General features: G+C 45.0%; 1 protein-coding gene across 1 annotated transcript; it reads left to right on the top strand.

The window, feature by feature from the left end:
* The first annotated feature begins 903 nt into the window (after positions 1 to 903).
* Positions 904 to 13,738, top strand: ENC1 (ectodermal-neural cortex 1). The gene is made up of 3 exons (XM_052700435.1): positions 904 to 1,089; positions 5,682 to 7,492; positions 10,681 to 13,738. The coding sequence occupies exon 2, from the start codon at positions 5,694 to 5,696 to the stop codon at positions 7,461 to 7,463; it is 1,770 nt and encodes a 589-aa protein (XP_052556395.1). The 5' UTR covers positions 904 to 1,089; positions 5,682 to 5,693; the 3' UTR covers positions 7,464 to 7,492; positions 10,681 to 13,738.
* Positions 13,739 to 15,364: the final 1,626 nt, after the last annotated feature.

Below are 15,364 nucleotides of genomic sequence, written 5' to 3'. Positions count from 1 at the left end.
CGATTGTAAACATACACATGGGTAAGATTTCTCTTTCACCTGCTCCTTGTCTAACCAGAGTCACCATGTTTGCTGTTATCCCTGGATTCTCCAGAGTTTTCAGATGTGTCCTGCTACACACTGAGCTCATGTTTATCTGCAGCACTGGAACACACGTAACCATGTGCATGTTAGTAAATTGTTTACAGGGGTATTTTTTTATTTTCTTTTTTTCCTGACAGAAGAAACGGTGATGTTTCCTCATGAGGAACAAATGAATTGTGCAAACTTTACATGCAGCTGTGAGTTGGTGGGGGTAAATTGTTCGTACCTTTCTTGAAGCCTCTTTAGACTAACGCCATTGCTGCAAGCAGTATTAGCAAACGGTACATCAGCAGTGTGTAGAATGGTCGAGAGCTGCACAACGCCATTATGTAAACACCGATGTTATGTGTGTTTGTTTTTCACATCGGCCTTTTGCACGCGTGCTTTTTTCTCATACTTCATTAACTGGGAAGTAACTAAAGCTAGGCGCAGCCTCGCGCTGCAGTACGCAGCCACCGAGCGGCAGCAGCTCCGCCGCGGCCCCAGCGCTCGGGGATGCACGGCCACGCATTCTCCGCGGGGCAGCGCCGGCAGCAGGATCCCGGCTCCTGCCCGCACCCGCGCGGGTATTCCTGTGCCCGCACAGCGCAGCGCGCCCTGCGCTCCTCGGGACCGCAGCCCGGCCACACGCACAGCCCTGGAGGAGCGGGGCTGGACTATCCCGTGCCTTCCCCGGAACGCGAACTCCTGTGACAGCGCAGCAGCGCAGCAGCACAGCAGCCCAGCCGCCCGCTCCCTCCCCGTCCCTCCCCCGGGTGTCACCCAGCCGCTTTGCATAGCCTCCCCGCCCCCAGCCCATATACCCATCCCCGCGCGGCCGACGGGGCAGAGTTGCGGCTCGGCGGTGCCAGCAGCAGCCGCCCCTTCTCCCGTTCTTCTCTCCTCCTTCCCCGCCGCGGCCCGCCTCCTGCAGCCGGCACCACCTCCGCCGGCCGCCTCTTCGCACGGCCGCCTCTCCCCTCCCATGCGCGGAGGCCGAGGGACGCCCGTTTGGCAGCAGCCGCTGTAAGTCTGTGCCCGGCGAGCCGCGGGGGGAAGCGGGAGGGCAGCGCGGGGCTGCGCGTAGCCGGGGTGGGACGGGGAGGCTGTGCGTCCGCCGCACCGCAGCCGCCCCCCGCATCGCTGTGTCCCTTCCTTCTGCCCGCAGCGGGGAAGCGGGCGGATGCCGGCGCTGGGATTGAGTGCCTCCGGTACGCGACTGTCCTGCGGAGAGCCGGGTGCTGCTGCGAGGCTGCCGGGCTGCCTCGGCCGGGGCATCCCTCGGCGGTGACAGCCACGGGGGAAGGACCGGCGCCGCTCTGCTGCCGGAGCTGGCTGCGGAGCTGCTCCGCCTGCTCTGGAGCAGAAACTTTTCCACGTGGTTGTTGCTCTGTAAAGAAAAACAGATGCGCTTTGACTTCTTGCGCTGTTTCTGCATCAGTTTGGGAAGAAAACCGGGAAGTTTTGTTTCAGAGGGGTGGTTGTTCAGGCACCGCGGTGGAATGAACTATAGGGAATTTAGAGCTGAGTTTCTTTGTCTGCGTGTGGTGAGCAGCGTTGCACTCCTCGCAGGAGCAGCGTGCTCTGCTTTCCATCTCGCTGCAGGTCCTGGGGAGCCGCTAAGCTTGTGGTAGAGGAGTTCAGGCAGGATCAGGGCTCGGCTCAGCGAGACCGACAGTATCGCCGCGGGGTTAGCAGCTGAAAGCAGTATCAGTCAGATCAATGGGATGTATGGCAGATTTCCTTTTCCCCAGCAGTTTCACTGATTCTGCACTAAAACTCAACAAGCCCCAAGTAATTACAGACTCATATGAAAATGAGTCTACATCGTGGCTGTGTCGGTAATTTGAAAATGCTTAATTCTTTATTTGATTTAGGCTGTGACCTGCATGCTGCAGAACTGCAAAGAAATAGGGCAGGGAGTCTGTTGTTCAGTTTTAAAATCGTGTTTACTACAGGGCTGCTGTGACAAGCAGCCTGTTGAGGTGTAATTACAAATCAAAGTCTTGGTTGAACCTCTGTTCCTAGATAAAATCTGTATCTGTAATTTTCTGACCACTTCTTGTTTTTTACTTACTAATACTATTTCTAAGGAAAAGTCGCCTAAAGGGAGTTGACTCATTTTATTCAAGATGAACATTAGCTTACTGACTGTAAATTACCTCCGTCGAAGTATTTGAGGCTTGCACAATTTCCAGCACCAAACGGAGGAATCAGAGATATCATTTATACCATTTAACATTCTTGTAGGATTCTGGACAGAGCTAATTGTCAGAAGCTGCAAAAAGACATGTTCACAGAAACAGTGCTCGTTAGTGAATTATGATAATTACTCTTAAGGGCTCGTCCATGTGTGAGCTCATCTCAGCAACCACGGAGGAGGAAAAGAAATGTGTAGATACGTATCTTTGTTCTGTTTGGGGAAATATGTTACCTTATCTTAAATGTGAACAGGCATACTTTGAATTCTTCTCAGTGGATGGCATTGTGATGATAAAGACAGTGTTACCGGAACAGTTAAAGACCAGCACTGCAAGTGCTCCATAAGAACTGGGATTACTCACCCATTAGAATTGGCATTACTCAGTGAGGGACCAAGTCTTCTCCTTTGGTGGGGTGAAATGCGACTGCCTTGCATTGTAGCTGCTTCAGATAGGTTTTTTTGTTTTGTTTTGTTTTTTGGTTTTTGTTTTTTAAAACAACAGTGCTCCCTATTGGGGCTGTGGCTGGGCTTCGGCAGCTTGCAGCAATCTGTTCCTCTCTTATACATGTGCTTGTAGCTCTGTACCCCCCAATGTCTGCATTGTTGCTGGGTGAGTTTTTTAAGTTTGCATCTGTTTTGTTGTGGTTGTGGTCTCATTCCAAGTGATCTTTGCTAGTGGTTCTTAGTGGACTGTAGATGCTGAATGTTTGCAGCCTCTGACGTGAACTTTATCTGCCCTAATACTGAACCCTGTGTGCATGGTAAGAGGTTTTCTGCATGCTCTGAGCTTCCCCAGTGTATGGGAGGAAAAGAGAAGAACTGTACTCCTTGACCTGCTGTGGAGATCCTGACATGCCAGGGCTGTCTGTCTGCACCTTCCCTTGGCTGGGACAGGGAGCAGGGACACTGAGCACCATCCTTGGTTCCTGGTGGCTCTCCAGTCTCCTAGTGGGTGTTCTGCTCCCATCCCACTGTCTGGCAAAGGAAGCCTTGCAGGTTTATTCCCTCACTGTGAGGAAAGCCGAGATCCAGTTGATGCTGTGCACTGCATTGTGATGGCATTAAAAAGGTAAAATGCTTGGAAAAGTTCTAAAAGCTTTCAGAGGATTTTTTGTTGGTAAAGAGCACATCTCACCTGTCTCCCCATTGTCTGTGTATATATATGTACTTTAAGCCACGGCCCTTTCTGTAATCCTTCATTTCCAGCAGGCTTCAGCCTGAGAGAGTATGTGGTCAGTACGGTCTTTTTGCCTGTAGATTAAGACTGTGGGTTATTTTAGCCTGAGATTAGTGTTGAAGATCCTTGAATGGCAACTAAGTCAGACACCATTCTCTTCACTAGTTAATAGAATTGTTATAAAGGTAATTTCATTTTTCTTATGAAAGGATTTGTGTTGAGAAGATGTACTTGCCTTCTGAAGCTGTTCTATATCTAGGTGCTTGGTATCAATGCATTTTGTAGGTTGGTCATGGGACCAGAGTTTTAAAACACCTTTCCAAACTTTTGTGTGTCAGGTACTTGGGTTGTGGCTCTGATGAGGCAGGATTCCTATGAGTTTTGAAGGATTTTGGACTGAACACTTTACACTGAGTTGTACTGCTTGCTCTTTTCAATCCCAGTTGAATTGTACTAGGGAAGTAATTTTCCATATTAAAGGAAGTGGGTTATGGTAGTTTTGCAGTAAGGTTTGCCTTTTTGTTTCCTAATTGGTGTTGGTTTGAGGGTTGTTTTTTTTGTGTTTTTTTTTTTTTTTTCCCCTTGCAACTGAAGTGAAAGGCGTGTGTCACAACTTTCTGTTGTATGTGACAAATTGATTATTCTGTATATTATTTAGCAAGTAGAATGGTACTGGTTGTGCTGCACATGTGGCAGAATGAGTGTATCTTCCATTATGTGTAAATAGGGTATTCTGAAGTGAAGTCTGTTGCCCAAATGAATCATGTATGGTTTTGATTTTGTTGAGGGCTCTGAACCTAGAAAAACAAATGCAATTGTTAAAGGATTTTTTTTTTAGGCTCTTCAAGCTCTTGTGTCAGCTTGAAGCATGAAATGTGGGAATAGAGTTGCACGGTTGTGTACTGCTTAAACATGCTCACGAATATGAAAATGTTCAACTCTGTGAGAGAGGGAAGTACATCCACATGAAAAACCTCTGCAGGTGGCCCCAGGTCATGCTCTGACTTTGAGCACTGGGAGCCTCCCAGGTAGGCTCTTGCCCTGTTCCTTATTTGAAGGTGCAGTAAAAGGGACTCTGTGTAAGAGAGTATCATAGCAATAGGGAAGGTTGGTTCTCTTCTTTCTTCCTCTGCAGTTTGGAGTGAGAAGTGAAGTTATAACAGTAAGTCACAGCCATTGCTGCACTGGGCTCTGTATGCTTCACCTATTCATTGCACTGTGGTTTTTCAGCCATTAGCTCTATATAACTCCCAGTATTCCTCTCTTTCTGTGCACTCCGTGCTGTTTTGGCTCAACTCTTAATTAAACCTGGAATCTCGCTCCGGTAATCATATGTAGACCTGCATATCATGGCAGATAACAGGAACATTCACCTGATAAGAACTGTCAAGCGCTGTGTTTACCAGGAATAGAACAATATAGGATATTTCTCTTGTTTTGTCTCCTCCACAAAAGCAGTCAGTAGCAGTCGATGGCTTGTGCTCTGAGTACCTGGCTCTCGAGGTAGCCACAGCATGGTGATGCCTTGATGACTTCAGTTGGCAGTGAAAACATCTTTCTGTGACTCTGCCCATTGTGTGTGCTGTATCACTGCAGCAGGCGGCCTCTGGCAGAGTTCAAGATGTAATTTCTGAAATTCAGTTGTAGTATTTTTTAAAGATTTTGCAAGTCTAAACTTATGATCCTTGTTAAGTTTTCCTTTTAAGGTTCCTCTTTTCATTCTCTGCTGTTGCATATGGAATTGTTGTAACAAAGCAAAGCTTCCTAATGGGATTAGTAGTTTTTTGTTCATCATGCCGCTTTTGACATTCCTTAGGCATTCTGTCTGGTAGCTCTTCCTGCTATGATTCAGTACAGGAGAATGTTTCAAACATGTGCATATGTACATATGTAATGAATCAGCTGGTCTAGATTGGGGAAGGGTGAGAAAATCAGCCCTGGTTCCTTTTCTTTCTCCTATGACTTGCCTACTGTATTGCTGTGGAAGTTGGAGATCAGGTTTCCCAAGATAAACCTGCTCTTGGGCAACAAATTTAGAGTATGTAATTTATGAAACTCATCTTACAAAAATAAACACATGCCAGAGGTACACGCAATTCTCTGTCCAGTCATCTACAAATTACGCTGTTGTTTTTTCCCCCCCCCATCTTATAGTGAATAATAGATATACTTCTTGTTATGTGAAAAGAAAATGAATTGAACTCCTATTAATCTCATTATTTTTTTTTTTCTTTGTAGGTGTGGAAGAAAATGTCAGTCAGCATGCATGAAAATCGCAAATCTAGGGCCAGTACTGGCTCCATAAACATATACTTATTCCACAAGTCATCCTATGCTGATAGTGTCCTGACTCACCTGAACCTTCTGCGTCAGCAGCGTCTCTTTACAGATGTTCTTCTCCATGCTGGGAACAGGTCATTCCCCTGCCACAGAGCTGTCCTGGCTGCCTGCAGCCGCTATTTTGAAGCAATGTTCAGTGGAGGACTGAAAGAGAGCCAAGACAGCGAAGTCAACTTCCATAATTCCATTCACCCAGAAGTCTTGGAGCTGCTTCTGGACTATGCGTATTCCTCCAGGGTTATCATTAATGAGGAGAATGCAGAGTCGCTGCTGGAGGCTGGTGACATGCTGGAGTTCCAGGACATCAGGGATGCTTGTGCAGAGTTTCTGGAGAAAAACCTTCATCCTACCAACTGTCTTGGCATGCTGCTGCTGTCAGATGCTCACCAGTGCACCAAGCTTTACGAGCTCTCTTGGAGGATGTGCCTTAGCAACTTCCAGAGTATCAGTAAAAGTGAAGACTTCCTGCAACTGCCAAAAGACATGGTAGTGCAGCTCCTTTCCAGTGAAGAATTAGAAACCGAAGATGAGAGGCTCGTGTATGAATCAGCTATGAACTGGGTCAACTATGACCTGAGTAAGCGTCACTGTTACCTGCCCGAGCTACTTCAGACAGTGAGGCTAGCCCTCTTGCCAGCCATATACCTGATGGAGAACGTGGCAATGGAAGAACTTATCACCAAGCAAAGGAAAAGCAAAGAGATAGTAGAAGAATCAATACGATGCAAGTTAAAAATCCTACAGAATGATGGAGTGGTCACTAGTTTGTGTGCCAGACCCCGCAAAACTGGCCATTCGCTTTTTCTTCTAGGTGGCCAGACTTTCATGTGTGACAAGCTGTACCTGGTGGACCAAAAGGCAAAGGAGATCATTCCGAAGGCTGACATACCGAGTCCGCGGAAAGAGTTCAGTGCTTGTGCCATAGGCTGCAAAGTGTATATCACTGGGGGACGAGGGTCAGAAAACGGAGTCTCCAAGGATGTGTGGGTGTATGACACCCTTCATGAGGAGTGGTCAAAGGCTGCTCCCATGCTGGTGGCTCGTTTTGGCCATGGCTCTGCTGAGCTGAAGCACTGTCTGTATGTGGTAGGAGGACACACTGCAGCAACTGGATGCCTTCCGGCTTCCCCTTCAGTATCCTTAAAGCAAGTAGAGCAGTACGATCCTGTGACCAACAAATGGACCATGGTTGCCCCGCTGCGAGAGGGAGTAAGCAATGCGGCTGTGGTCAGCGCTAAGCTGAAGCTGTTTGCTTTCGGAGGGACCAGCGTCAGTCACGACAAGCTGCCCAAAGTTCAGTGCTACGATCAGTGTGAGAACAGATGGACGGTACCGGCCACCTGCCCTCAGCCCTGGCGCTACACTGCTGCAGCTGTCCTGGGTAACCAGATTTTTATTATGGGTGGAGATACGGAATTCTCTGCGTGCTCTGCTTACAAATTCAACAGTGAGACGTATCAGTGGACTAAGGTGGGAGATGTGACAGCCAAGCGGATGAGCTGCCATGCAGTGGCATCAGGAAACAAGCTGTATGTTGTTGGAGGCTACTTTGGCATTCAGAGATGCAAAACGCTGGACTGCTACGATCCCACTTTGGACGTATGGAACAGCATAACGACCGTGCCCTACTCGCTGATTCCCACGGCGTTCGTCAGCACGTGGAAGCACCTCCCCTCATAATTGTGTGTGTTGCAACTGGAAATTATCAGGTAAGAAACAGAACCTTTGAGTTCCACCATAATAATGCTTTTCACACAGCTTCCAATCTTTGCTCTGAGGGGGTAAGTATGTGCAGTCCAGTGATGCAATTGGAGTGATAAGGTACGTGCGGCTGGCCAGAAACCAACCTGTGACAAAACAGATGCTTCAGGTGGTTTGCTATGTTCCCTGCATCCAGTTCTCCTCACAGGACTTCTTGCTGCGTGATTTAGATGTTGGAAAATATTATTTTTCTGGGCCCTGTCCTTGTGGGGCAATGCAGATGATATTTTTGAAACTGAACCCTGCTCTGCTTTTATATGCTAAATGCATGCTAGATGAGGGACCAGAGCTGTTCTCCTGACTGTATTGGTCACTGTGTACATCAGTAGTAGGGGCTGTAAATTCTGATCTGAAGCATGATAGTGAGTTCACTTGCACTTCTGTGTGCAGGCTGCATGCTTTCCTCTTTTGGGAAACTTGATGTCTTATGTCTGTGAGAAGTGTTTTACAAGGACTTCACATGAAATTTGCTGTCTCACCTAGACAGCAAGGTTGCACCTACCTGGACTAAAGTTGAATTTCTCCCATTAATACACTTTGAAATACAGATTTTTTTTCTAAATAATCACGGATATATATGTTGGTCTGCATAGAGTGTCAGGAAGACATATAATTAATATTGCTGGCTGAAATAATTACCTGTCTATAGCACTTACTGTTCCAAAGCAATGTAATTACACATAATGGGCCAAGCTCTTACAGATGCAACTTCAGCATTGTATCTTCTCCCAAGCAAGTCTCAGTTTGGCCTCCCTGTTGGGATGTTGTGACCTTCCAGTTTTTAAAAGGAGGGGAGCAAACATTCATTAAAAAATGAAATCACTGCCAATATTTTCCCAAACTGTTTTTTTGTTGTTGTTCTAGACTACTACATGTTTCAACCATTTCTAGCTTTTCCTGGTTTTTATCTTTCCAAGAGTTACATCACATAAAGCAAGTTGCTGATGTTTTCCAGAACTGTCACTCTGTCTGTTTTGCAACAGATCTGGCAGACTCCCGTTAGTGCTGTGTTGCTCTTTCTCCCCCTGAGACATCAGGATAGAATCACCATTAGCCAGCTGAAGGAACATAGTGGTTTGCTTAATCCTAAATAATCCGTGCCCCAGGAGTGGCAACTTCTTTTTTGGATTTGAACTGTGTGTGTAATGTAACCATGAAGGCAGGAAGGCTGGAAGGAACCCGGGAAATAAATGGAGCTGAAGTAATGACATGAGCTTTGCATTTGCGACTTAGTTCCCCAGAAGTCCAGACTAAGGTGGGTTCTCCAGAAAGAACGTTGTGTTTGAAGACTCCCAGGGTCCTGCTGTTGGAGACCCTGCTGGAGAGCAGGAGGGAAACTTCGTTTCTGCGACATGGCTTTCCCCCTCACTGGTGAAACATCTTTATATCTTCGGTCAATTTCTATTATTACTCACTTTCAGTGCTTCTCACTGTTACCAGAACAGTAGTATTGAATGCCTGGACTGAGGTTTGTGCCAAGAAAAATATTGACTTATTCTTCTGAGACTGACTTAATTGTTCTAACGTTTGCAGCGCCTGAGACAGCATGTTTTATTTTGAAAGGTCATCCTCAGAATATAGAGGTGCAAAAGCTTTCATTTGCTTTGCTGTGTCTTGTTAAAGGCATTACTTTAGCTGCACTGACACACAAGATAACTGGATGAACACAGCCACAGACTGAAAGTCTCTCTGATTTTTGTGTGCTCATCCAGCAAGTGCGTTTTTTTTCCCACTGACTCCTGCTGCTTTGTCAGTGGGTGGGAGGGACAAAAAGGAAATTACTTCTGATTACCCTCTGTTTTCATGGCGCTGTGTGGCCCCAGCCTGACAGCTTCTAGGAAGACTTCAGGCTGCTTTGTCCCTTTTCTCCAACTTGGGCCTTTTGAGTAGGTTAGAAATATATATATATTTTTCTCTCTGATTTTGAATCATTTATATACTTTTTTTTTTTTTTTTTTTTAAAAGTTCATTCCTGTAACGGGGATATTGTTTTGGCTTCAGATCTAATTTATGTGTTCTTCAATGGGAAGAATGACATGCTGCCCCGAGGAATGTCTAGAAAACACTAATCAACACAAAGAGCAGAAGCTTTTTGGATGTAATGAAGATAGCCTGTTTGAAGCCCACAGTTGCAAAAAAAGGCACAGTTCTTTGGGCTGTTATGTGGGCTACTGCGTTTCCATTGCGTGCTCCCTGTTGTACTTAGACGTTACAGCTTGAGAAATACATGTTACCTTCAAGCCAACTCAGTTCACTGCAGCTCTTTGGCATTGTAATGATTTGGGTTTGACTCTGGAAACGCTAGCAGTGCTGTCAGAAATGACTGCTAACACGCTGATGATGATCTGGGAGTTAGCATTTTAATGCAGCTTCAAAGTGAAAATAGAGAGCACAATCTCAGGATCCAAAGGCTGAATTTTTTGAATAATCAGTTTTTATAAAAGACTCCAGGATGGAATTATTGATGCATGGTGCACTGCTGTGTGGAAAAGGAATGAAGCAGGTTTCTGCTCTAATGAATAGCAGAGATGTTTTAAGTAAGGGGATTAATATGTCCTTTTCTATACCGTGAATAAATTCAATTGAGAATTCTTCATAGTGAATGGAAGCATTGGGGTGAAACGCCTTCACCTCCCCGTTTGCATTACTCCTGCCAGGTTTGCTGTGGCCCAGGAACAGAAGGAACTGTTCAGTTGGGCTTCTGTGGGAGAGAAGTTGCACAAACTTCACTGAAAAGAAATCCATGGGCATGCAGGGGGAGCAGAGAAATGTTAAGGTATGCCAAATGCAGAGCCCATCATGTTAAGCTGTGTTTGGCCAGTTTGAGGTTTCAAATGATTGGATTTATAACTGAAAATTTAGCTGACCCCATTCTGTGGCTGAGTGGAATGGTTTATTGAGGAGGAGTAGGAAGGCAAATCTGGCCCTAAGTAATTATGTTCATGGCCTGTTTATTTATCAGTAGTTGAAACTGTAAGGTGGCAGGGGGTGGGAAAGTGCATCAACTGGATTGTGTCGTAAGCCTAGCTGTTAGATTTTCTTTGACATCTAACAAAAACCGTATGGTACCTTGTCTCTGCAAAGCCTTTTAAGCCTTTTCTCTTTCTCTTTTTTTTTTCCTTCCCACTGCTTTTAGTTTACTCCACTGTTTGGAGAAGAGAATTGGAACCTCAGATCTGGATAAGTGGTTTTAATGAAGAAAAATAATTCAGCATCTCTTGCATTTGAAGAAAATCATCTGCACCTTGTAAATTATCTAAATTAGAGATGAAGGAATGGGAGGAAAAAACTGTCTTCTGGACTTCAGCACATGGCTTAAATACAAATGAGTGAACCTATGATCTAGTCCTTGCGCTATTAATTGCGGATCAATGCCGATATTAATCAGTCCTTCAAAAGAGAAAGAAGAGACAAGGCTTCTCTGAGCAGTGCAGCACACAGCTCTCAATTTTTGAGGACTCTGCTGTTTGTATGAGAAATTTGAAATGGTTGTCACTACCCTTTGTGATGACTTGAAGTGTCAGCACCAGCTGCAGGATAGCAGGCTGGGTCAGAAGCAGCAGGATGAAAGGAGCTGTGCTTCTGGAGAACTCTGCATGCCAGAGGTGCTTGTCTGTGGGCAGTACCTACAGCATCTGGACCTTGCAGTGAATGGTCTCCTGCTGGAGGAAGAAGAGCACAGTGGCAAAATCTTCTTGCAACAGTGGGGAGCAAAAGTGGCAGCCCCAAATGCTTCTTGTTCCCTTTCCTCCCTGTATTTATAAGTAATCCAGACTGTCCTATTCTTGTTACGTTATTTGTTGTAGATACAGTTATTTATTGTTCTGTGCTTGCATGCTGAAACAATGCCTGCAATTGTCTTCATGTTGTAAGGGCTTGTGTGAATCGTTGTATGTTTTGCACATTTTGTGATTGCTGACTTGCTCTGCTGCACAAAGAAAGAAAACTGTTGGGTGACGGTGGGAGGGGTGGCTTCTCTGTCAGAAATGGAAGGATTAAAAAGAGGAAAATCTTAAATTACACACTTACTAAAGGAAGAAGCCATGGAAGTCACTTTCTCAGGCCACCAACTTCCCAGGTTGCGTGTGGTGCATCTTGTAGATGGTGTCCTTGCTACATTTCATTTGCTGGTCATGCCTTTCAATTTCTTATCTGGAAATAGCCAAAACCATGTGCAGCTCTCTCTTTGTGCAGCTCCCTGATTGCAATGCAAATACTGTGGAATAGCTTCTGGATACCAAGCCCAGATGAAGTCACTGTCCAAAGTTATTTATTTATTTATTGGATAGGAGAAGGGGATACCTACAATTCAGCCACATTGACCCCAGTGAATGGAGTGCGGCTGATTCAGGAATAAAAGCAAAAAACCTCAAGGTATGTTAGAGATGAAGTCTTAAATGCAAGAGCAGCAATTTTGCACTGACCGGATTGCCTCATCCATCTGGATTTCAGATGATCATCTGAGTGGGCAAGAATCAAAGACCCAAGTGCTCTAGCAAATTCTCATGGGGATAGAAAACTAATTTCAAAGCTCCTAGTCCTAAAAATAACCCTCAGACTGTTCTGCCTTTTCTCTTCCATTGCCAGGTATGTATATAAACACTTGGTTGCTCAGAGTGTCTGATACAGACCTGAGAACCCAGTCTTTTAATTTTTTTAAAGAAATTTGTTTCTTATCCGTCTGGTCTTGAGACAGATACGAAGCTACTCTTTTCTTTCTGGATTTCAGAAGCTTATTTTTCACAGGTGCTTTCTTTGCCAGATTCTATTACAAAGCATGTATAGTATTGTGTTTTTCCCTAAATGTTTTTGGAGCCCAATTTGACTGGCACATTCAGTAACATGGTTGGTGTGTGCTGCAGTATAAGTAAACTCAAGCTGCATGCGTGCATGCAAAACAAAAATAGTCACATTGGTGATGCTTGCCTTTCTGTGTGACAGTGGTGTAGCTGTAGTTGTGAAAGCCGTGTCATCTGAAAGTATTTACACTGGTCACTGGAAGTTTCTCTGTGCTGCCTTATGTTTGACTTGCTGTTTGGAGTAGACCTTTACATTTCAGAAATAGAATACTTGGAGTTCTGTGAATACTCAGACAACATTGATTAGCAAAGGCATTAGCAGCTTATTTTAAGGGTGAGGCCCAGCTAGGTACAAACAGTTGCAGTTATTCTAGTTTAACTGATTTATTGAAATGATAGATTAACAAAGTGTTTAAACCCACAGCATTCCCTCTGCCCACATCAGCTCCTTTCTACTAGGTGGCTTTGAGCAATAGAAAAACATCTTAGGTAGGATACATCTCCTCTCTGCATCCCTTTGCATGCACAGGATGCCCTGCTGCCGGCTTGAGCCTCTGGTGCTGTGCATCTCAGGGGTTGTGGGCACCAAACAAGCTCTCATGTTGGACACCTGTGTTTTGCATGTCCTCTGCCAGGTGCTACTGGTGGTGCAAGGCATGGGGAGGTGAGGATCCAGGGCCCCTCCCTTGAATCAGGGCATCCCAGGTTTGTTTTCCCTGTCAAACTGATGAGAGTTCAGGTGCGAAGCCTCTCTGCACCTTGCTGCTCAGCTTATGGCACAAATCTGTTCTGTGGCACTTTGTGGCTTCCAAAAGTAGGATAAGCTTCTGCAGCTGTTTCCAAGGTCTGCTTTCCTGCCCTTTGTATTAACTCCTGTGGGTAGGCTGGAGGAAGCGGGAGTTGGGCTGGGCTTCAGGCTCTGGAGGGAAGGCACTGGGCTCTTGAAGCTTTTGTGGGAATCCCAGTGGCATGCTTGGCCATTCCAGTCCTGTGCACAGCCTGTGCTTTGAAGTGAAGGCGGTTCACAGCAGAGTGCACACAAAACCCTTGGCAAAAGACGAGAAGGTTCCTCTTATTCTGCGGGCTGGTTGCTGTAGAAACATTTAACAAAGAACAGCCTTCCTCTCATGGTATAAATGTGCAGCCCCTTTTTTCTAGGTCTGACACCTGTCTGAATAAGAGTGATTCGAGCAGAATAATATTCTCTTTCCTGGCTGTTGAAGAGGTGTGGTTCATATACTAAAAGGAAACTGTACAAATGAAAAAGAAAAATGTCTATGGTGTGTCTTTTTGTTTGCTACTACATTTTAAGGTTTTGTAAAACTTGCGTTTTTTTTTTTCACAATGTGAAACTGAAGGTCAATAAATTATTAGAGATTTTCTCTCCATGGATCATTTCTTTTAAGTGTTGTCTCTTCCTTCTGTCCCCCCCCCAATGTTTTGAATCCATTACAATGTCCTTCTCAAGTATTCTTAATAAAAAGAGGTCAATAACATGTAGTTTACTGCTTTGGTTTAAGCTTCTGCTTCACTTGCACTTCCCTTCCCTTTGTTCTATGCTGCTGCTGTTACTATGATCAGTATCTCAAAGTTCAGCAGTTAAACCTCCCAAGAGCCTCAAAACATTTAGGAACGGGAAATGCAAGTTTGATGGTGCTTGCTGCACAGTTCAGGCTACTGCCTGATATGACTTGGAAGCAGTATTAAGCATCTCGAATCCTTCATAATTATTTGCCAGGAAAAAATGCTGGCTGTGTATAAAACATTCCAGTCGTTATAATATACACATAGAGCCAAGCCCTTTGATCTCTTAAGCTCATTTACATCTTTTATATATATATATATATATATATATATATATATACACACACATTTATTTATTTATTTATGCTATTGATTTTTCCACCTTGTCTTAGTACCTCTCTGGCCCTCAGATGTAGCTTAATGTCCAAATCTATTATAGCATTTTGCAGGGGCATTTGTGCACACCCTGGTAGTTCAGTTCTTCATGTCTGCTACGTGCTGACCTGCTTTTCTGTGTAATGGGACTTTTGTCCAGTCCATTGCTTTAGAGCAAAGGAACAAGACCTTCCCTCCTTGCTTTTCATTGTCTACTGTCCCATCCTTTTGTTTACACAGAGCTCCAAAGAAGGAAGGGAAGGAGGAGATGCCCACGGGCTGTGGCACAGAGCAGGGATGGGCTTGATGCTCCAGGTGCCACCACCAGCCTGTGCAACATGGTGCTGAAAGTACAAGTTGTGTTTACTTAGCATAGGTAGAGAAAGGTAAAGCAGACTCAGAAAGAACTGTTTTCTGCAGCAATTAAGATTTCTGAAATTTTCTGATCTTACTTGTATCAAACTTCCTGTAGCTGTCCCTTGTTAACTGCAGGCTTTGAGGCATTTATCAGCCCAGAACAGCAGTGTGTGGCTGACAGGCCCTAATCCTGCTCATTTTCCCTGTTTGTCTGTAGTCAGTCTTGGCTGGGGCACACTTGACACAGGAATTAAAAAATACAAAAGATCTTGGAAGAAAAATGCCATCTCAAACAGGACAAGGTTGCATCAATTGCCATGCTCATGGTGAGCTTTATGCTGGACAGGAACTCTTTGGATTCTCAGTGTACAGAGGTCTGGGCTGCTTACTGTAGAACTGGGCATCAACATACCGACTCATTGGTCTCATGAGGGCCATCTGTTCCCTTTTCGGAGGGCTTTTATCCTATCATGGATTCAAATTCCACTTGCTTGGTACTGAACGTGGAAGACTTCTCCTACTGGACATCCAGTATGTATAGTGAGACCTTAAGCCTTCACACCTCTGCAAGACATGCAAAATTTACTTCCCTCCATAGTACAAGAGGCAGTAGTCTGCAATGATAGCCTGGCCTATCACATGTGTGAATCATAAAGGAAATACAGTGCCAGAGAGGAAAATATACGGTTTATTCAAACCTTTAAATTTATGCACAGGTGTGGCATGGAATAAAGTGCCAGCTCCCTCAGTGGATAACACATGTGC

This window comes from Tympanuchus pallidicinctus, unplaced genomic scaffold (assembly GCF_026119805.1).
Source record: "Tympanuchus pallidicinctus isolate F22 unplaced genomic scaffold, pur_lepc_1.0 scaffold4, whole genome shotgun sequence".
NCBI classification, from domain to species: domain Eukaryota; kingdom Metazoa; phylum Chordata; class Aves; order Galliformes; family Phasianidae; genus Tympanuchus; species Tympanuchus pallidicinctus.
This window is presented reverse-complemented; position numbering and strand designations above follow the sequence as displayed.

Bases quoted from the DNA above. Each gene is read 5' to 3' on its own strand.
- ENC1 (XM_052700435.1), top strand. From the start codon at position 5,694: ATGTCAGTCAGCATGCATGAAAATCGCAAATCTAGGGCCAGTACTGGC.